The sequence below is a fragment of the Tachyglossus aculeatus genome, chromosome 11 (genome assembly GCF_015852505.1).
Source record: "Tachyglossus aculeatus isolate mTacAcu1 chromosome 11, mTacAcu1.pri, whole genome shotgun sequence".
NCBI classification, from domain to species: domain Eukaryota; kingdom Metazoa; phylum Chordata; class Mammalia; order Monotremata; family Tachyglossidae; genus Tachyglossus; species Tachyglossus aculeatus.
Genome location: NC_052076.1, coordinates 41,805,683 through 41,828,133, shown reverse-complemented (window position 1 = coordinate 41,828,133; position 22,451 = coordinate 41,805,683). Strand labels below are relative to the sequence as shown.

General features: G+C 46.0%; 1 protein-coding gene across 1 annotated transcript in view; it reads right to left on the bottom strand.

The window, feature by feature from the left end:
* Window positions 1-22,451, bottom strand: part of LOC119934922 (hepatocyte nuclear factor 4-beta-like) — a 75,905-nt gene that overhangs the window by 10,138 nt on the left and 43,316 nt on the right. The window contains exons 4-7 of the mRNA XM_038754491.1: window positions 16,257-16,363; window positions 11,461-11,616; window positions 10,005-10,092; window positions 1,995-2,147 (exon numbers count right to left, since the gene is read on the bottom strand). Of these exons, the coding sequence (XP_038610419.1) occupies window positions 1,995-2,147; window positions 10,005-10,092; window positions 11,461-11,616; window positions 16,257-16,363 (504 nt within the window). The remainder of the gene's footprint in view (window positions 1-1,994; window positions 2,148-10,004; window positions 10,093-11,460; window positions 11,617-16,256; window positions 16,364-22,451) is intronic.

The window sequence follows — 22,451 nt, the reverse complement described above, 5'->3', positions numbered from 1 at the left end:
TTAATATCTGGTTCTAACTAACTTGTTTTTTTGTCACCTGAGTCCAAATCCTCATGAAATGTTCGTCACCTTGAGCTGGCCTCCTTGTCCCGGCACACCCTGTAACGCATCCATTAGGGCCACTCTCTCCGGCTCTATTAAACTGACCGGAATCTATTGAGGCACATTGCTGGACTGTTTGCTTTGTTATTGCAGCTGCTGTTATTACATAGTCCTGGCCCTCTAAGAAGGTTCCTGTCACCCTGGGTTCAAACCAGGAATCCACAGTCCAACCGATTCAGTCCGAGCTGTGCTCTTCTGACTTCTGTGAAAACCTGAAATTTGGACCTTAACTCTTTTTCACCTGTTTTTCTCTGACCTCGGGTAGAGAGTAATATCTATGGGAAATTGCTCCAGAGTGGATGATAACTAGATCTGGACACTGAACTGAGATCAGAAACTCATATGTCCCATTCCAAGATCCATCCTAAACTTTACATTTGTGCCTCGATTTTCCCCTTGGTAGAATGGGATTGCCCACCACAAGGATTGAAACGGAAATGTCACTCAGAGTTGGCACCAACTCTGGTTGGGGTGGTGAGATACCTGAAAGAGACCATTATTTCTGTTGATTTTTGACTTCTGAATATTTATAATTAAACGGGGAGGAGTAATAAATAAGGAAATGTGTTAGGATATGTTTTAGGAGTTAAGCAATGCTACGTTAATACTTTATTAATAGGAAGATGCTCTTAATAATGTTGATCCCAAGGAAGGTTGTGTCCTGACTCATCCCCTCTGTCATACCCATCATGCCCGTATCCCTGCCGAAGCAAATGGAAGTTAATGGTTGTGCTATCTTGTATGAGATGCCTTATGGTGAGGTGCTAAGGAAGACACTTTCTAAAATGCCTGAAGACTCCTATGAGGAGCAGCATGGCCTAGTGGAAAGAGTATGGACCTGGGACTCAGAGGACCTGGGTTCTAATCCCAGCTCTGCCCCTTACCTGCTTTGTGACCTTGGGCAAGTTACTTAACCTTGCTGTGCCTCAGTTTCCTCATCTGCAAAACAGGACCGTGAGCCCTTTGTTGGGTAGGGACTGTCTCTATATGTTGCCGACTTGTACTTCCCAAGCGCTTAGTACACAGTAAGTGCTCAATAAATAGGATTGAATGAATGAACGAATTAAATATCTGTTTTCCCTCCTATTTAGACTATGAGCCCCGTGTGGTATTTGATTATTTTATATCTACCCCAGAGCTTAGTACTGTGCTTGTGGTCCTTGTTAATAATAATTGTGGTATTTAAGTGTTTACTACGTGCCAGGCATTGTACTAAGCACTGGTGTAGATACAAGGAAATCAGGTTGGACACAGTCCCTGTCCCCCATTGGGCTCACACTCTTAATCCCCATATTACAGATGAGGTAACTGAGGCACAGAGAAGTGCCTACCCCACGGTCAAACATCAGGCAAGTGGCAGAGCTGGGATTAGAATGCAGGTGCTTGGCATACAGTAAATGCTTAACAAACATCATAATTATGTGCTAAGCACAGGAGTAGATAAATGGACAGACAGACTGGACAAATTACCCTGTAGGTAGAGAACTGCACAGGCAGGCAGTTACTACTGACTGCTGACTACTACTGACTGACACTCTGGCTTTAATAGTGCCAGAGGAAATTTCTCCCCAGAAAAGTGGAAAAAGAGAACTCATACCACAAAGCAGAAAGCAATGGGCTTCCCTCATTTAGAAGAAATCATATTGCTCCATTAGGCAAAAGCAATGTACTTTCTATCAGTGTTCCTCATCTAAAGAACAGGAATAAATGTAGACTTTTCTTCCATCTATCACGGAACTGATTGATTACCCAAACACTCTCTTTCTCTTCCTTCCTTTTTCCTCTTCCTTCCCCTTCTATCTTTCTTCTATCAACTATTCTGCCATAGGTTTCTGTTCCCTGGCTTTCTCAAATGGTCCCAGTTCGGGAGTAGTGATTTGTAATTCTCTTACCTGGATCAAAGAATATTATGGCTTTCAGACAAGCGTACTCATTCTCATCAATCTGGATTTCCCTCAAGGGCTTGACCAACTCATCCAGTATTCTGGTAGCGACACGAGCAATCTCCAGTTCCGGGCAGTGCATGGGAATGATGAAGTCGTTTCCTGGGGAGGACAGAAAACATCTCGGCATCATCCCCTTGGCCTGGAGACCATCTGGGTCCTCTTAACACCTATGGAAACATCTGGAATCTCTTGGTCCCTCTTCCCAGGTGTAGAAATTATCACCGTCTTGCAGCCTTTCCAGTTGAAAAGGACTATATCAGCCTTAGAACTTGAGAGAAATCAAGCTGTGAACAAGCCCAGGCACTCATAAAAACTGACCGCCTACACTCACAACCCTGTTGCTCTTTTTTTTTAATGGTATTTGTTAAGCACTTACTATGTGCAAAGCACTGTTCTTTGCTCTTCTTTTTTAGCTGCCATTGGAAAGTTCTTCAATTGGGCAGGGAAAGTTCTGTGGGTTAGTTTAAGAAAAATCATTTTTCTTAATTACAAAAATGAAACTCATCTAAAGGCCAAGTGAAAGGCGCTCATGTAACTATTTTCATTCATTCAATCATATTTATTGAACGCTTACTGTGTGCAGAGCACTGTATTAAATGCTTGGGAAGTACGTCGGCAACATATAGAGACGGTCCCTACCCAACAACGGGCTCACAGTCTAGAAGGGGGATATAGCCAAGATGGACCTCAGTGACTTTCCATTGCAGAAGAGAACCACAAACGTCCCCAAATCTGAGAGGTTCAAGTCCCATTAGCAATTACTGAGAGGTCTGGGAAGGTTTGTAATCTAGAAACTAGGAACTTTAACAGAATCCTGCACAGATACTCGGCTCCCAAATCATCCCACGCCACCGAGGCAAAAGCATTTGACATTTATATACTGTCCTTCATTTATGACAGAGATACTACTGACGGTGAGGCTCTATCCATGTGTGCTAGTGCCTGGAAAGACTGGTGTGTGACCCAAACTCTCTAATGCATTGTGTGCATGAAAAATGGAGTCTTGCTATGTTAATGGATTTGCCCTACTCAGGGCAAGCCTCTGTTTTTGAGCCTGCGTCTTGGATTCTTGATCTTGGCCAGGTCACCACCTCAAGGAGAGCGGCAGGAGTCTTCAAACAGTCCACTGCTACATCACACAAAGGCTGTACTTCAGTAAGTCTCCAAATATTGCAATCAATCAGACGGTGGTATTTATTACTACGTATTGTGTGCAGAGCACTGTACTAAGCTCCTGGAGATGTACAACACAACACATTCGGTAGACATATTCTCTGCCCACCAGGAGTTTACTGTTTAGAGGAGGAGACAGACAAAATCAATTTTGGGTATCTACCTGAGTGCTGTGGGGAGATATCAAGTTCTTAAAAGGTACAGTGTATTCTGCCTTCCCAATTTGCATGTGGTCTCTTTGAGGACATCACAGAGCAGGAGGTTTGGTATCCTGTGTTGTCCATAGTCTCACCTGACCTGCTCAATGGAACTGTGTTGCTCTGAGCAGTATTTCAATGCTGTGAGCTGCTGCCTTGTAGACCTGGCTCTAGGTAATCCTTCCTTGCCGTTTGAGATGTTGAGTACAGTTCATATTTACCAGTGGTGATACAGCTCTCCGGAGACTGAGTACAGTTCATATGTACCAGTGGTGATACAACTCCCCGGAGAAGCAACATGGCCTAGTAGATAGAACTCAGCCCTGGGAGTCAAAAAGACCTAGGTTCTAATCCCAGCTCTGTGACTAGTCTGCTGTTTGGCCTTGGACAAGTCACTTAACTTCTCTGTGCCTCAGTTACCTCAGCTGAAATGGGGATTAAGACCGTGAGCCCTATATGGGGGCCATGGACTGTGACCAACAGGATTAGCTTGTATCTACCCCAGAGCTTAGTACAGTGCCTGGCACAAAGTAAGCACTTAACAAATACCATAAAAAAAAACCCTCAGGAAGGCGGCTGTGCCTTCTGATAGGTCAGAGTCTTACAGCCATAAAGAAGATTGGACTCCACAATAACTTTATAACCCTTCAACTTGAAGTGGTGCCTTGCGGAACATCTGTTCATCATGCTGGCCTTTTTGATTTCTACTTCCTATGTGCCCATGTGTTATTGGCTAGTGGACTGTCTGAGTAGCAGAAGTGAATCGGCTGATAAAGATAATTGGTTTTGTCTGGATTTCCTAGGTGTAAACTGGTGATCAAATCTTAGAAGTGAAGATGTGATCTCCACCTTAGAGAAGATAGTGGCAAGAGCACAGGCTTGGGAGTCAGAGGACGTGGGTTCTAATCCCGGCTCCACCAGATGTGTGCTGTGTGACCTTGGGCAAGTTACTAAACTTCTCTGTGCCTCAGTTACCTCATCTGTAAAATGGGGATTGACTGTGAGCCCCACGTGGGACAACCTGATTACCTCATATCTACCCCAGTGCTTAGAACAGTGCTTGGCACATATTAAGTGCTTAACAAATACCATTATTATCAGGGAAACTTCCTCAAATCTCCACTTTAACACCTGGGGTCATTTTGAAAACATCTCCTGTTACAAAGATGAAGCATACACAACCATTTCTGTCATCACTGATTACAAAACAGAGGGGCAGAGGGATATACAAATTGTCAGTAGCTTTAACTCAACCTTCTAAAGGATCAGTATGAGGAGAGGGGATCAAAACAGTACACCGGTCCTCAGTACAAAAAGATTCCAGGGGAGGTACAATTAGAAAGTTGTCCCTGCTTGAAGGGAAATGGCCACCTGCCACCAGACACCTGTATTGGGATTACCCACCTACTAGCAGTTCAGGTCTGGCTCTGGGATTTGGCATGGAATCCAGACACTTCATAAAGCCCGTCAGTTGGATAATTCAGAACAACTGGCAAATCAATGCCAATTTCTCTGGTTTTATTGGAGGAGAAACTGAAGCCTGGCTAAGGGTCACATAAGGTCACATGACCCCAAAGCAACAGTTTCAGCTTAACCAAGGGCAGGAATAAAGCCAAAAACACAGTCTCAGAATTTCTGTTCAAGAATTCATTTGGTGTTTTGGAATATGGTCTGTTGGTGGGGAGAGGGACTAAATGAATTAGTTGCTAACTAGGAGGCGTTTTCTCAAAGCCTAAAAAAACAATGATCTAACTCGACCTCAGATTCCCAAAGCTCTGATTACTTGTTGCCCAAAGTTTAAACCCTAGATGAACCTGCCTCGGTGGCACTGATGCCCTGCCCAGCAGCCGTTGGCCGGTGACTCAGCTCCCGTACCTATCCCTTGTGGAGAGGAAATCCACATTGACCAGCCTTACCAAAGATGGGCTGGCCTTGGGCAGACCCAGGAGCAAGCTTTCCTCTTCCCCTACCTGCTCTCAGGTTCATACTATAAGGCCAGTAGGGCCAGAATTTTTATTTCCCTACATATACAATCCCACTATATATATAGGCTGCTATATATAAATTACATACATAGTATATATTACCTTATACATACACACATATTATAGATGCTCTTCAAGTTTGAAGAAGACACTATTTGATTTTGTGATTTTTATTATAATGTGGGATAGGACTGACTGCCCAACGTTATATGCATATAAAGATTGCCTTTTACAGTACTGATAACATTTTTTAACCCCACAGGGTCCTGGTGCTGTTTTCATTTCTCCCTTGTGGCTATTATTGTTATGATTATTATTTTTGTTGTTAAGTACATATTATGTGTCAAACACTATTCTAAGCACTAGGTAATCAGATTGGATGCAATCCCTATCCCCCATGGCTCTCACAGTCTGTGCATTGGTGTCACAGTGTTTTTATAATTCCAATCTTGGTTGTTGCTAGGATAAACTAAGAGGGTGGAAGGCGGAGGAAAAGCCTGTGAAAGACTGAGAAGAATTGACCACAGAGATAGGAGACCCAGGAGAGGACAGCGTCAGTGAAGCAGTGGTTAGATAATGTATCCAGGAGAAAGGGGTGGTCTACAGTGTTGGAGGCAGTTTGAGAAGTCGAGGAGGATTAGGATGGAGTAGAGGCCATTGGATTTGGCAAGAAGGAAGTCATAGCTGACCTTAAGACAGGGCAATTTCCATGGAGTGGAGCAGGGTGGAAGTCAGACTGCAGGGGATCAAGGAGAGAATTGGAGAAGAGGAAGTGGAGGCAGTGGGTGTGGACAAAGAGGAGTTTGGAAAGGAATGTTAGGAGGGAGACGGGCTGATAACTGGAAGGTGCTGTGGGGTCAAGAGGGTTTTTTTAGGATAAGGGATACATGAGTATGCTTGAAAACAGTGGGGAAGGAGTCACTGGATAATGAGCGGCTGGTTACAGTGCTCAAGGAAGGAAAATGAAAGGGAATGTGAATGTATTCTCGTGTCTCTCTCCACTTCAATCCATACTTCATGCCGCTGCCCGGATTATCTTTGTCCAGAAACGCTCTGGACATATTACTCCCCTCCTCAAAAACCTCCAATGGCTACCGATCAATCTGCGCATCAGGCAGAAACTCCTCACCCTGGGCTTCAAGGCTGTCCATCACCTCGCCCCCTCCTACCTCACCTCCCTTCTCTCCTTCTCCAGCCCAGCCCGCACCCTCCGCTCCTCCACCACTAATCTCCTCACTGTACCTCGCTCTCGCCTGTCCCGCCATCGACCCCCGGCCCACGTCATCCCCCGGGCCTGGAATGCCCTCCCTCTGCCCATCTGCCAAGCTAGCTCTCTTCCTCCCTTCAAGGCCCTGCTGAGAGCTCACCTCCTCCAGGAGGCCTTCCCAGACTGAGCCCCTTCTTTTCTCTCCCCCTCGTCCCCCTCTCCATCCCCCCGTCTTACCTCCTTCCCTTCCCCACAGCACCTGTATATATGTATATATGGTTGTACATATTTATTACTCTATTTATTTATTTATTTATTTATTTTACTTGTACATTTCTATCCTACTTATTTTATTTTGTTGGTATGTTTGGTTCTGTTCTCTGTCTCCCCCTTTTAGACTGTGAGCCCACTGTTGGGTAGGGACTGTCTCTATGTGATGCCAATTTGTACTTCCCAAGCGCTTAGTACAGTGCTCTGCACATAGTAAGCGCTCAATAAATACGATTGATTGATTGATTGATTGATTGATTGTATGGGTTTGGAGAAGAAGGTGGAGGGGATAGATTATAAAATTATATGAGAAACTGCTTGGGAAGGATGGGATGGGGGAAAAGAAGGCTGGGGGTTATGGGGCTGTGGTAGAAAAGGACTGGAATGGGGGTGATGAGGAAGGGGCTTGAGGGGACTTGAGGTCTGAGAATTTTAAGGTTTTTACAAGATTTTCTGCAGTTTTAACAGCTTAATTGGGTGTTTCCTGTGATTAATTGCAAGACTGATTGCAGATCCTTTCAGGAAGGTGAGAAGGATCACACCCAGTCAAGGGGATCTTTGAGAGTAGATCTACATGTATCTACCACATGTTTATTGGTCTATTTACATGTTGACATGTAAATAGACCAATGTGTTGAGGTGAAAACCAGAAACTGTGTATGTAAACAGACCCCGAGTTTTCACCCCTGCTTCCCACTGCCACACCTGGTCTGTGTTGTGTGCTGAGGCAGGGCAAGGTCCAAACTGATGAAGGAAGTGTCTCCTCCTCAGCTTCCCTGAAGGCAGGGGGGCAGGCAGAGAGGCAAAGAGCCAGCCAGTTAGGCCTGTAGACCAACCTGCATGAAGATTCCCATTTCAGTTCCAAACCTCTGGTCTGGGAATTTCCCCAGTCAATTGTGGCTACTGGTCCAGGGATTTCTGCAGTTAGTTCTGGCTGCTGGTCGGAGAATTACCACAGCCAGTCCTGGCCACTGGTCGGAGAATTGCTGCAGTAAATCCTGGCCGCTGGTTGGAGATTTTCTACAGTAAATCCTGACCACCGGTCAGAGAATTTCTGGTTAGCCTTGGCCTCTGGTCAGAGAATTTCCGCAATCAGGCCTGACTTCTGGTTGGAGAATTGCTGCAGTAAATCCTGGCTACAACTGGGTTGGGTCGGAGAATTCCGCAGGCAGTCCTGGCTATTGGTCCGAGAATTCCGCAGTCGGTCCTTGGCTATTGGTCCGAGAATTTCCGCAGTCGGTCCTGGCTGCTTGTCGGAGAATTTCTGCGCAGTCCGGGATGCTGGTTGGAGAATTCCACAGTAAATCCTGGCCGCTGGTCAGAGAATTTCCACAGTCAGTCTTGACCTCTGGTTGGATAATTTCCGCAGTAAATCCTGGTCACTGTTCAGAGAATTTCCTCAGTCAGTCCTGGCTGCTGGTCGGAGAATTCTGCAGTCAGTACTGGCCACTAGTCCTAAACTTCTTGCAGTCAATCCCAGCCGCTGGTCAGAGTCTTTCCACAGTTAGTCCCGGCCTCTGGTTTGAAGCTTTCCATTTTCCGACCCCACTTTTGCCATCCTGAGAAGGCTGAGGCATCCAGAGTTGCCCATCCACTTCCGCGTCAAACAGAAATTCCTTACTATTGGCTTTAAAGCAGTCACCTTGCCCCCTCCTATCTTAACTCACTGATATCCTACTAATTATTGTTATTATTATTGCAGTATTTGTTAAGTGCTTACTATGTGCCAAACAGTGTGCTAAATTCTGGGGTAGATACAAGATAATCAGGTCCCACATGGGGCTCACAGTCTAAGTAGGAGGGAGAACACATATTGAATCCTCATTTTACAGATGAGGAAATTGAGGCTCTGAGAAGCTAAGCGACTTGCCCAAGGACACACAGCAGAGTGTGTCCTGCCGAGTGGCAGAGCCGGAATTAGAACCCAGGTCCACTGATTCCCAGGCCTATGCTTTTTCCACTGAGCCATGCTGCTTCTCACACTCATTTACTCCTCTAACATTAACCCATTTACTGTACCTAGATCTCTGGTTTTAGATCCTTCACCTCTGGCCTGGAATTCCCTCCCTCTTTGTGTCTGACAGACCACCACTCTTTCCACCTTCAAACCCTTATTAAAATCACACCTCCTCCAAGAGGTCTTCCTCTATTAAGCCCTCATTTCCCCTACTCCCTCTCCCTTCTGCATCACCCTAACACTTGGATTTGTACTCTTTATTCACCCTACCCTCAGCCCCACAGCGCTTATGTACCTATACATAATTTATTTTAATGGCTGTCTGTAAGGCAGACTCTAGACTATAAGCTCCTTGTGGGAGGGGACGCATGTCTACCAACTCTGTTATATTTTACTCTCCCTAATGCTTAGTAGAGTGGTCTGCACACACTAAGCAGTCAATAAACACAATCAATTAATTGATTTGCTCCTCCCAGCTCTCCTCCCGGAAAGGCCTTCAGATTAACTGCCAATCCATGATGCTTTGCTGATACCGAGAGGTGGCTCTGAATGCGCTAGAGTAGATGTTTTCATGGGAAGACTTTGGGGTTAGAAAAGACTTCAGGAGGTAATCTCTGAGTCTCTTCCTCTTCTGCCATGAGCAAGGGGCCTGAGGGACTGGGTTGGTTAAATGAGGGAGGTGCCTGCAGCGATGTGGTACTTTCAGCATCCAATCAGCATGGTCAGACTAACCCGTTTCAATTTCAAGATGGGGTGGTGGGACTGGAATGGTCCGTAGGAATTGCCTCCAAGCAGGACTGGATTAAGGCTCCGGTAGGTCCAAGACTGTGGAAGTCCGAGGGGCTTTTCAATTCAAATTTCATCCCCTCCTGCCCTCCTCGAGGTGTGCACACTTTGCCTCCATACCCACACTCCCCCGCTGATGTTACTCCCTGATGGGCCAGCTTCTGGGCTGAGTGAAAAACAACAGTTGGTGTTGCTGCTGCCTGACTGCTGTGGTGGTTCCCCAAGGAGCTACTCTCCTGTTGATTTGCTTCAGAGTATAAGCGTAGTGTACTCTCCCAATAGCTTAGTACAGTGCTCTACCTGTAGTAAGCTCTCAATAAGTACCACTGATTGACCGCAAGTTGGAGCAAAGCAGAGACAAGGAGCTGGTAATCTTTTTACCTAAGAGTAGAAAATCCGTGTAGGGAATCGATCGCTTCGCAACTCCAAGAAGCAGGTGCTCCCCAGCATGAGCTCTTAGTAGGGCTACCTGCAAGGTGCAAGGGAAAGAGAAATCAGAGGTTAGATGCAGAAGGCAGAAGATCAGTGTAGAAATACAGTAGGTTCTTAACTCCTTGCACCCTACTCCATTTCTCATGGTGGCTTCTTGTGAGGCAGACGGATCAGAATACTCTACTAAGCACTTGGTATAATGGTTAAACCTACTAAATACAGTGCAACATAGTTGGTAGACATGTTCCCTGCCCATAATGAGCTTAAAGAGGTAGCATGGTTTTCTCTTAGGGGAATGAATGGGAAGATGCAACACGAGTCCAACATTGTATTGGGGAAATTAAGAGAAACTGTTGCATTAGGGAAGTTTGTCACAGATGGACCTATGGGGAAAAGTTTTAATGGGGAGAAATGCCAGAAGGAAGGAGGATTTTCTGGAGTCTCACTGGGTGAGATGGTGCTTACAGCAATCCAGCCAATGCTGATGAGAAGATTTTGCCTCTCACCCTCCACCATCATTTTCTGGCAGAAACTCCTCAGCCAACTCTGGCTTTCTCTCTCACAGTTCAAGCCCACACCTCCTTGGGCTAATTGCTCTTTTTTCCCAAGTTTTCAGAGTGCTCTACCTCCTAGAGACGAGCACTATTGCTTGGAAGCATGACTGGACTGCTGTTTCCACTATTCATCCTTTGGTGTCAACCTTTTTCCCTTTCACGCTAGGCTTCGCCATGAGTTACTCATCGGGTAGAAGTGTGGTCTTTACTGGGAGGGCGAGTAGAGGAGGGGGCTTCTGAAAAGGGCCAGGGGTAGAACTGTAACTGAGAACAAACCCGAGTCAGGCCCTCCAAATTAATGAGCAACAGCGTCATCAATAGCAGGAAATAAAATGGCAAACAACTTCACTGAGGCCTTGGTTTCCGGCCCTGAAGGCCTGTGACCCTTATTTATTCAGAAGTAACAACCCAATGAATGCAGAGAATATATTAATCGTTTATTTATATTAATGTCTGTCTTCCTGTCTAGACTGTAAGCTCCTTTTGACCAAGGGACGTGCCTGTCAACTCTGTTGTACTTTCTCAAGCTCTGCATAGAATAATGATTATTATTATGGTATATGTTAGGCACTTACTATATTCCAGACACTGTACTAAGTGCTGGGGTGGATACAAGCAAATTGGGTTGGACAGAGTCCCATGTCCCGTGCGGGGCTCACAGTCGCTATCTCCATGTTACAGATGAGGTAACTGAGGCACAGAGAAGTGAAGTGACTTGCCCAAGGTCATATAGTACTCTATAGTGCTCTGCATATAGTAAGCCTTCAATAAATACCATGAAATGATGGAATTGCACCAAATAATGCTGGTGTGAAATTTTGAAACGTTGTCCCCAGGAACCCGGGAGTTACCTGATCATCCAGCGGAAGTTCACAAAACACTGGGATGTATTTTGCCCACTCAACCAGGACCAGAAGCTGCTGTTTCATGGACTCGCACACGTCACTGATGGTGGCAATCTTCTTCATAGCCATGTCAGCACTGTGTGTTGGGCTTAATGACGAATACTGTCTCGGTTTATAAAGGAAGGCAAGCTTGAGTCAGGGCTGCAATTCATGCAGTTGGCCAGCTGAGGGCACTAATGCCCAGCAAAGTTACAGCATAACATTCATTCATTCATTCATTCAATCGTATTTATTGAGCGCTTACTGTGTGCAGAGCACTGTACTAAGCGCTTAGGAAGTACAAGTTGGCAACATATAGAGACGGTCCCTACCCAACAGAGGGCTCACAGTCTAGAAGGGGGAGACAGACAACAAAACATATTAACAAAATAAAATAAATGGAATAGTAAATATGTGCAAGTAAAATAGAGTAATCAATATGTACAAGCATATATACAGGTGCTGTGGGGAGGGGAAGAGGAATGGGGGGCTCAGTCTGGGAAGGCCTCCTGGAGGAGGTGAGCTCTCAGTAGGGCTTTGAAGGGAGGAAGAGAGCTAGCTTGGCGGATGTGCAGAGAGAGGGCATCCCAGGCCAGGGGGAGGACGTGGGCCAGGGGTCGACGGTGGGACAGGTGAGAACGAGGTACGGTGAGGAGTTTAGTGGCAGAGGAGCGGAAGGTGCAGGCTGGGCTGTAGAAGGAAAGAAGGGAGGTGAGGTAGGAGGGGGCGAGGTGATGGACAGCCTTGAAGCCGAGAGTGAGGAGTTTTTGCCCGATTCGTAGCCACTGGAGATTTTTGAGGAGGGGAGTAACATGCCCAGAGCGTTTCTGCACAAAGATGATCCAGGCAGCAGTGTGAGGTATAGATTGAAGTGGGGAGAGACGGGAGGATGGGTGATCAGAGAGGAGGCTGATGCAGTAATCCAGTTGGGATAGGATGAGAGACTGAACCAGCAGGGTAGCAGTTTGGATGGAGAGGAAAGGGCAGATCTTGGCGACTTTGCGGAGGTGAGACCGGCAGTTCTTGGTAACGGATTGGATGTGAGGGGTCAACGAGAGAGCAGAGTCAAGGATGACACCAAGGTTACGGGCTTGTGAGACGGGAAGGATGGAGGGGTATTTGCAGAATAATAATAATAATGGTATTTGTTAAGCTCTTACTATTTACCAGGCTCTGTACTGAGAGCTGGGGTGGATACAAGCAAATTGGGTTGGCTCACAGTCTCAATCCCCATTTTACGGATGAGGCACAGAATAAGTGAAGTGACTGCCCAAAGTCACACAGCAGACAAGTGGCAGGGCCTGGATTAGAACGCATGAATTTATGACTCCCAGGTAAATTCATAGTAAAACTGGGTTCGGGAATATCTAACCCTGTTTTGAAGACTGTTTTGAAGGCAGACTTTCCAGGCCTTAGTGCCCAAAGGCAAGCACATGAATACAGTCTCCCATATTCTATATAGGCATTTCTTAGCAAGCACATAGTGCATCAATATAATCTCACACATACTGTACACCAAAGTGTTCAAATGTGACCACAGATTGTACTGGGAGAATTGTCAGAGATTTGCAGGGCCCTGAGGCTGCTCAGCTTGTGGAGACATCATCCAAAACTCAGCCCAAGGGGCTAGTACAGCCCAATTTGAAAAACCCACTCAGGTAGCAAAGGTCAGTTCATTTTGCGTGTTCCAACAGGGCCTCAGTTGAAGGCCAGAGACTCCAGCTGAAGAGAAGAAATCTACATTTCCTCTCATATGGGCTCTTCTCTCAAGCTGAATTATTTATAGGATGAAAATACCTGAAATTAGACAAGGAATGGGTGCTTAATAAGTCTCTCTTATATCATCTCCAGGAGGAAAAAGGGCAGGGATCACCTTCCTCGTGCCCATCACCTTGACTGGAAGATGGAAAGGGCACTGGCAGGTTGGGTAACTAGGTTATAGGGACCTAGTTACCTTGTGTTGGGAAGCGGTGTGGCCTAATGGATGGAGGATGGGGCTGGGTGTCAGAAGGACCTGGGTTTTAATCCCGGTTTTGCCCTTTGTCTGCTGTGACCTTGGGCAAGTCACTTAATTTTGCTGTGTCTCAGTTCCCTCATCTATAAAATGGGGATTAAGACTGAGCCCCATGTGGAAAATGGATTGTGTCCAACCTGTCCCTGGCTCTGCCACCTGTCTGCTGTGTGACCTCGGGTAAGTCACTTCATTTCTCTGGGCCTCTGTTACCTCATCTGTAAAATGGGGATTCAGAGTGTGAGCCCCATGGGGGACTGGGACTATGTCCGACCTGATGAACTTGTCTCTACCTCAGCGCTTAGTACAGTGCCTGGCACATAGTAAGCACTTAACAAATGTCATTAACCTCCCCCCCCCCCACCAAAATAGGGAGCCTTAGGACTGAACCTCAATTTCAACTTGGATCTTTCAGTCCTGAACTGAGTAGCCACACTTGCCTCTTTGTTTCCATCTTGTCCAGGCTGCACAGGTTAGTCAGGATGAGTAAACTTTTCCACCATCACACTAGCAACAGAAGTGGTTCTAAATCCCGTAACCGGGTCTTCTCTGATGCAGTTGACTCTATGAGTCCTTTTGCTTCATTTCCAACCTGCCTCTCCTTTTTGGGCCTTATTTCCCTTGGATCAAAGGACAAATGTTTTCCCTGTGTCAAAGGAGTCAGTGATACACACACTCTGTGTGTGTGTGTGGGGGGGTGTGTTTGTGTGTGTTGGATGTTGGCTACTTCTTAGCCACCAAAACATCTGGGAGAGAAGGGCACCAAATTCCTTCCCTCCCGTACAATACCACTGCTCATCTCAGTTGTGACATACACAGGGTTTGTCTACCTATTTGTCTTATCCTTTTCTTGACTTTTCTGAGTGAGGGAGGAGAGGTTTTAGCTGGGAAATCAGTCTTTTAGTAAAAAACAAAACAAAACAACCCTCAGAACACCCCAGCACAGCCCACTTCTGAAAGAAGACAGGCACTGCAAATATTTACAGTCCTCTCGGTGGGCAGAGTTTCTTGCCACGTGATCAGTGTTATGGCACATTTATCAATTTCAGTCCTGCCTCTAAATGTCTTCACTGTTTGGATTGCCAGGTCGGTGTCCGTTTCTGAAAAACGACACCTTATTGATTGTTAATGGGAAATTTCTTGCGCTCGAGTAGCCCAGGGAAAGCATGTTTGGTTTTGTTCTCTGTCTCCCCCTTTTAGACTGTGAGCCCACTGTTGGGTAGGGACTGTCTCTATATGTTGCCAATCTGTACTTCCCAAGCGCTTAGTACAGTGCTCTGCACATAGTAAGCGCTCAATAAATATGATTGATGATGATGATGATGAAAGCCGAAAATGGCTAGTAGAAATCATGCTACCCTGATGAGTCAATACCTGACCACCAGGCAGCACCATTTCACAAGGGAAGCAGCCCACGGGTTTATTCGCCAAATCCAAGTGCAGGCTTTTCTTAGTCAATTCCGTTTATCTCCCATTAAACAACTGTATTTTTTAAAAACATTAACGTAGTTCCGAAAGGCAACAGCTCCTCTAAAGAAATCAAAGTTGTACAAACGTATTGGGAGCAAGTAATACACAAGAAAAGAGGGGACTGAAGAGAGCCATTTAGATGATCCAGGAAAAATTCAATGGAAACTAAAGCCTCTGAAATGGATGCAGATAAAAACAAAGGTGGCAAACTTTACATTTTTTCCCCACATCTACCGGGGCACACTGAAGTTATTATAAGTGAGGGTCCTGTACAACTGACTTTACCTACTCTAGATGGAGTCACACAGGACTCCTCACCCTGGGCTTCAAGGCTGTCCATCACCTCGCCCCCTCCTACCTCACCTCCCTTCTCTCCTTCTACTGCCCACCCCGCACCCTCCGCTCCTCCGCCGCTAATCTCCTCACCGTACCTCGTTCTCGCCTGTCCTGCCATCGTCCCCCAGCCCACGTCATCCCCCAGGCCTGGAATGCCCTCCCTCTGCCCATCCGCCAAGCTAGCTCTCTTCCTCCCTTCAAGGCCCTGCTGAGAGCTCACCTCCTCCAGGAGGCCTTCCCAGACTGAGCCCCTTCCTTCCTCTCCCCCTCGTCCCCCTCTCCATCCCCCCCATCTTACCTCCTTCCCTTCCCCACAGCACCTGTATATATGTATATATGGTTGTACATATTTATCACTCTATTTATTTTACTTGTACATATCTATCCTATTTATTTTATTTTGTTAGTATGTTTGGTTTTGTTCTCTGTCTCCCCCTTTTAGACTGTGAGCCCACTGTTAGGTAGGGACTGTCTCTATATGTTGCCAATTTGTACTTCCCAAGCGCTTAGTACAGTGCTCTGCACATAGTAAGCGCTCAATAAATACGATTGATGATGTTGATGATGATGATGATGATGATGATGGTGTGATCTTTTTATATTCCAGCAGAACCCAGAAAGCGGGTGGGGTGTCCAACATGGGTGGATCCCATCACAGGATACTTTGGGGACAAATGGGTCTTCCAGGAGGAGGGTGGGCCTTGGGTTTGGGTCTCTAAAGGACTTTACCTTAGGCAGTGCAATGGCACACTACATCCAGGTTACACCTGAAGTCCAGGAAAAGCTTCCCTCCATGCTGCAATCCTGAAATTCCCCCAGAAATGCTGTAGGGAACCAGGATGCCCTAGTAAAGGTCAGCTCTGCTCCCTGTCCAGCCCCAGACAAATCAGGGCTATGCCTGCCAACCCCCTGCCATCATTCCCACACTGAGGAGGGATGGTCTTACCTGGGTGGCCATTGCCTCTGCCTGGGTCAGCACGCTGATTGACAAGGATCCGCTGTCCTCATAGCTGCTCCTGCGAATGCTGATTCTGTCCCGCTCATTCTGCACAGCTTCAAAAGCAAAAAAAAATTGAGCATTGGTTCTGCTCCTCTTGCTAAATGATGCTTAATTCTGTTCAGAGTCTGGCTTTGACTACTTAGCACCCAGAGACCCATGTGGTTGGATCCTTTCTTCCGAGGAGCTGACCATTTGCTGTCCTTTGGCCTCTTCCAACCTCCTTGGCACGTGGGAATGCCTAGCCCATTTGGGGAGAAGAAAGCCTAGAGCAGCTATAATCTAGAGCAGGCAGCACCATTTCACCAGGGAAGTAGCCCACGGGTTTATTCGCCAAATCCAAGTGCAGGCTTTTCTTAGTCAATTCCGTTCATCTCCCATTAAACAATTGTATTTTTTAAAACATTAATGTAGGTCCAAAAGGAAACAGCTCCTCTAAAGAAATCAAAGTTGTACAAACGTAATGGGAGCAAGTAATATACAAGAAAAGAGGGGACTGAAGAGAGCCATTTAGATGATCCAGGTAAAATTCTGTGGAAACAAAGGCCTCTGAAATGGATGCAGATACAAACAAAGGTGGCAAACTTTACATTTTTTCCCCACATCTACTGGGGCGCACTGAAGTTATTGTAAGTGAGGGTCCTGTACAACTGACTTTACCTACTCTAGATGGAGTCACACAGGAGGATGGTGTGAGCTTTTTATATTCCAGCAGAACCCAGAAAGCGGGTGGGGTGTCCAACATGGGTGGTGCTCTAGGAGCAAGATTAAATAAGATCTCACCTTGAACTCTCATTTCACCTATCACTGAGCAAAGGAGGACAGACTGGTTGGGTTTGTCTTACTGCATCATGGCCAAGAGGAAAGAGGACTGGCCTGGGAATCAGAGAACGTGGGTACTAATTCCGACTCCACCACTTGTCTGCTGGGTGACCTAGGACATGTCGCAATTCTCTGGACCTCAGTTTCCTCTCCTATAAAAGGGGATTACTTGTTTTCCCTCCAATTTAGACTGCAAGCTCTGTGTGGGACAGGGACTGTGTCTGGTCTGATTATCTTGATCTATCACAGTGGTTAGCCCAGTGCTCATCACCTAATAAATGCTTAAAACCATTATTATTATTATTGCATGGCTACAGCAGCAGAATAGAATGTGGAGTCCATCCCACCTCCCTGCTTTTAATCCTGGAAAAATAATTTGACGTCAATCTCTTAGGTTACCGAAGTGGGGAAATGGTTAATAATAATAATAATAATAACCTCCCCAACTCTTAGAACAGTGCTTTGCACATAGTAAGCACTTAATAAATTATTAACATTATTAACATTAACATTATTAATGTTAACATTAACATTAATTATTAAATTATTATTAACAACAACAACAATAATAATATGGTATTAAGTGCTTCTTATGTGCCAAGCACTGTTCTAAACGCTGGGGTAGATAGGTAATCAGGTTGTACCACATGGAGCTCACACTTTTAATCCCCATTTTACAGTTGAGATAACTGCGGCACAGAGAAGTTAAATGACTTGCCCAGGGTCACTCAGCAGACAAGTGGCAGAGGCAGGATTAGAACCCACATCCTCCGACTCCCAACCCTGGGCTCTTTCCACTAAGCCGCGCTGATCAACCGAAAGGATAAATGGTAGGGTAAGGCGATTCCCCGTGGCCTTTTCTGACACTGAGGGAAGCATCGGAGTCTGGTCACCCTTGGGACAAGAGGAGGTCCTGGCATTTCTCCCTTCTGGCTCTGGTTTCTGGAAGAAGTCAGGAAATTCAGGTTCCCTTCTAAAGAGAATGCACTTTTGCACTGGGGTCCTCCTGCACCTATCTTCAACCCAAGGCCTGTCTCAACACTCCTGGAAGGGAATGGAGTATGGGAGAACGGTGCAACCTGGAAGCTCTAGGATCCACTAGATTGTAGCACCTTGAAAGCAGCAGGGATTGTGTCTCCCTACTCTTCTGTATTCCCCTAAGAGGTTAGTAAGTACACGGTAAATACCACTGATCCTTGCCGGTCAGACCCTGATTGAGGAGATCCCAGGCAGGAGACTGGATCTCTCTTGAAGACAGAGATTCCTTCAACCTACAAAGGAGCAGCCAATCTCCTCCTCCCCTTCCCTTCACGGGACGGCAGAGGCAGCACCAGAGAAGGACAGCAGATGCGTAGTAAAGATGGTTTCCTGCAAATAGGTGAGGAAAGGGAGGCTGAGGAGAGGTTAGCCAGTCTGCCTAGCAATTCTGGCTCTTTCAGGCCACTTCCTCTTGGCTCTGAAGGCCCTAGAGGAGAAGTGTGCTGAGGGACCCCAGGCTGACTCTGCCAAGGACAGTATTGACCAGTCGATCAGTCAATCAGTTAATGGCATTTACTAAATGTTTACTCCATGCAGAGCCCTGGACTAAGTGTGTGGGAGAGGATTGATAGCTGAAACCAAAGGAGAAGTTTCTGGAGTTGTGTGTATGTCCAAATATAGCCTCAACACTACCCCTTCTGTGCACCATGACCTTATAACACATTATAAATTCAGCTGAGGGGAAGGCAGCCGAAAAATAATCACAGTTTGTTAACTGCCTAGTGCTCAATAAGCTGTGGAACCATCATTGAAGATTCTCAGGCAATCACCATCACCTCATCCATCAGGATCCTTTTTCCAAGCCCACACTAAGCAGAGCTCGGTTTAGATTGAGGACTTGCCCCTTAGTCAAGTGGGGAAAACAAAATGGAAAGTCTACCCTGTCAGCCCCCTCATTCCCCTTCCCCCACCTTCCCGCCTCTCACTTAATTTCTCTATGCCTCAGTTCTCTCATTTGTAAAATGGAGATTAAACACTTGTCCTCTCTCCACCTTAGACTGTGAAAACCATGTGGGACAGAATCTGTATCTGATCATATTATCTTATGTCTACCTCTGCGCTTAGCCCAGTGTTTGGCACTTAGTAAGCTCATAATATATATCACAGTAATTACTTGTAAATTCCCCAGCGCTTAGAACAGTGCTTTGCACCTAGTAAGTGCTTAATAAATGCCATCATTATTATTATTACTATTATTACCACATCAAAATTCAGGCTTCTTGTCCTCTTCTTCACCGGCAGTTCCTGTTTATATCTCTCAGTTTCCTCCCTCTCCCTCCCTGTTCCCAGCCCATCCAACTTTAGTCCAAGTCCTTGTTCACTTCTCCCCCAATCCTCTCCCTCCTCTTTCTCCTTCCTTCCTCAGGAGGAAACTGCCTTATTTCTGCAGATTCATTCCCTCTGGGAAGAGTCAAGGATCTACCCTGAACCAGTCTTGGGGCGAGAAGAAGGATGAGAAGCAGGATTCTCCATCCCAAGCACTCTAGCACCTCAACCTGGTTCTTCAAAGAGCAAACAGAACAGGACCTTATGGTGAGGGTCTGCGATCCTCACCCTTGAGCATTAGTGCCTGGAAATGTTTACTGTGCCTTTCTTGGCTCCTTCACTTGTCTCTTATTTCCACCAGGAACCAGTGTTTTTCCCAGATGAATTTGGGGGTTCAAAGTTCTATTTTAGCCATGAGTTTATCCTAGCTCCTGTTCTCATATTTGGGCTGCGTAGAAGCAGTGGTCCCATAGTACCCCTAATCTGAATCTGCCCCCAGAACCCTCTGGACCCCATGCTGCCCTAACTGAAAGAGAGTTTCTCATGCTTATCTACCCACCAGGCCTCTTCTCCAACCTCTTGGCCAGCCTGGGTGACCTTAGGGCAGTTCCCAATCCAGGTGGGTCAACATCATCATCATCATCATCAATCGTATTTATTGAGCGCTTACTATGTGCAGAGCACTGTACTAAGCGCTTGGGAAGTACAAATTGGCAACATATAGAGACAGTCCCTACCCAACAGTGGGCTCACAGTCTAAAACAGTGCAGGGATGTCGAGCCAACAGTTCCCTCAGACCTCATCTGTCAATTCTGGGGGCTTTCGGGCTTTCCAAAGGAGAATCGGACTAGATGGTAAAAAAAAAATGCAATTTATCAATCCCTCACAACCCTTCACAATGTCTCATCATCCCCTAGTCCCAGAGAGATGGAAAATGAGGCTGAGAATGCCATGACTATCATTTTTTCCCTCACTGCCATACAGGTTGCCCACTCTATACTAGATAGTACATTATCAGCTTACCAAGAGGGAGTATGACCAACAGAATGATGATGATGATGATGATGATGGTATTTATTAAGCGCTTACTATGTGCAAAGCACTGTTCTAAGCGCTGGAGAGGTTATAAGGTGATCAGGTTGTCCCACGGGGGGCTCACAGTCTTCATCCCCACTTAACAGATGAGGTAACTGAGGCACAGAGAAGTGAAGTGACTTACCCAAAGTCACACAGCTGATAATTGGTGAAGCCGGGATATGAATCCCTGACCCCTGACTCCAAAGCCCGGGATCTTTCCACTGAGCCACGTTGCTTCTCTGAAGATCAATCAATCAATCAATCAATCAATCGTATTTATTGAGCTCTTACTGTGTGCAGAGCACTGTACTAAGCGCTTGGGAAGTACAAGTTGGCAAAGAAGATGGACTAATGCATAAAGCACAGGCCTGGGGATCAGAGGATCTGAGTTGTAATCACAGCTTTGCCAACTGGTCTGCTGTGTGACCTTGGACAAATCATTTAATTTCTCTGTGCCTCAGTTTCCTCATCTGTCAAATGGGGGTTATAATAATAACAATAATTATGGTATTAAGTGCTTACTATGTGCCAGGCACTGTACTAAGTGCTGAGGTGGATAGAAGCAAATTGGGTTGGGCACAATCCCTGTCCCACGTGGGGCTCATAGTCTCAATCCCCAGTTTGCAGATGAAGTAACTGAGGCACAGATAAAGTGATTTGCCCAAAAAGTCACATTTATTGAGCACTTACCGTGTGCAGAGCGCTGGACTAAGTGCTTGGAAGCAGCATGGCGTGGTGGATAGAGCATGGGCCTGGGAGTAAAAAGCAGTGACAGAGCCGGAATTTGAACCCATGACCTTCTTACTCCCAGGCCCATGCTCTATCCACCACCCCATCCTGCTTCCAAGCGCTTAGTCCAGCGCTCTGCACACGGTAAGTGCTCAATAAATACAATCGATTGATTGACAGAGGAAAGAGCATGATGATAGCATTTATTACTTTATATTCCAGCAAGCCTATTACACCCTACTCCTTACTACTTATACTGTGAGCCTCATATGGGATAGGGACTCTGTCCAAACTGATTATCTTGTACCTACCCGAGCACTTAGAACAGTGCTGGCATACAGTAAGCACTTAACAAGTACCTTAATTAATTATTCACCATATTTTTTTTTGTGGTATCTGTTAAATGCTTACTAGGTGCCAGGCACTGTACTGAACCCTGGGGTAGATACAAGATAATCAGATTGGACACAGTCCATGTCCCACATGGGGATCAAAGTATTAATCCCCATTTTACAGATGAGGTAACTGAGGCTCAGAGAAGTTAAATGACTTGTCCAGGGTCACACAGCAGACAAGCGGTGAAGCTGGAATTAGAGCTCAGGTCCACTGATTTCCAGGCTGGTCCTCTTTCCACTAGGCCATGCTGCGTCTTGTCTCACTGTGCATCTGGTCTTACTGTGAACTTTTCCTGAGATCAGGCTACGCCTTTTTAAATCTCCTGAGTGGTGTATTTCACACTGTGGGATCTTCATAAATGCTAAGCAGAGTGGACAGATTGGACCCAACTGTTCTTGGCAAAACCATTGTTTCTCTTGTTTTTATACATTTTCTTAAGGATTAACTCTCAGGTTTATTCTCCCTTTCTACCGTACCCGTAACCTTGGCATCCTCAGCTCACCTCTCTCATTCAATCCACGTATTTAATATGTGGCCAAATCCTATCAGTTTTACCTTCACAACATTACAAAAATTCACCCTTTCCTCTCCAGCCAAACTGCTACTATGTTAATCCAAGCACTTATCCTATCACCGGTTTGATTACTAAATCAGCCTCCTTGCTGACTTCCTTGCCTTCTCTCCCCACTCCAGTCCACAGTTCCCTCAGCTGCCCGGATCACTTTTCTACAAAACTGTTTAGTCCATGTTTTCCCACTTCTTAAGAACTTCTAGTGGTTGCCCATTCACCTGTGCATCAAACAGAAACTTCTTGTC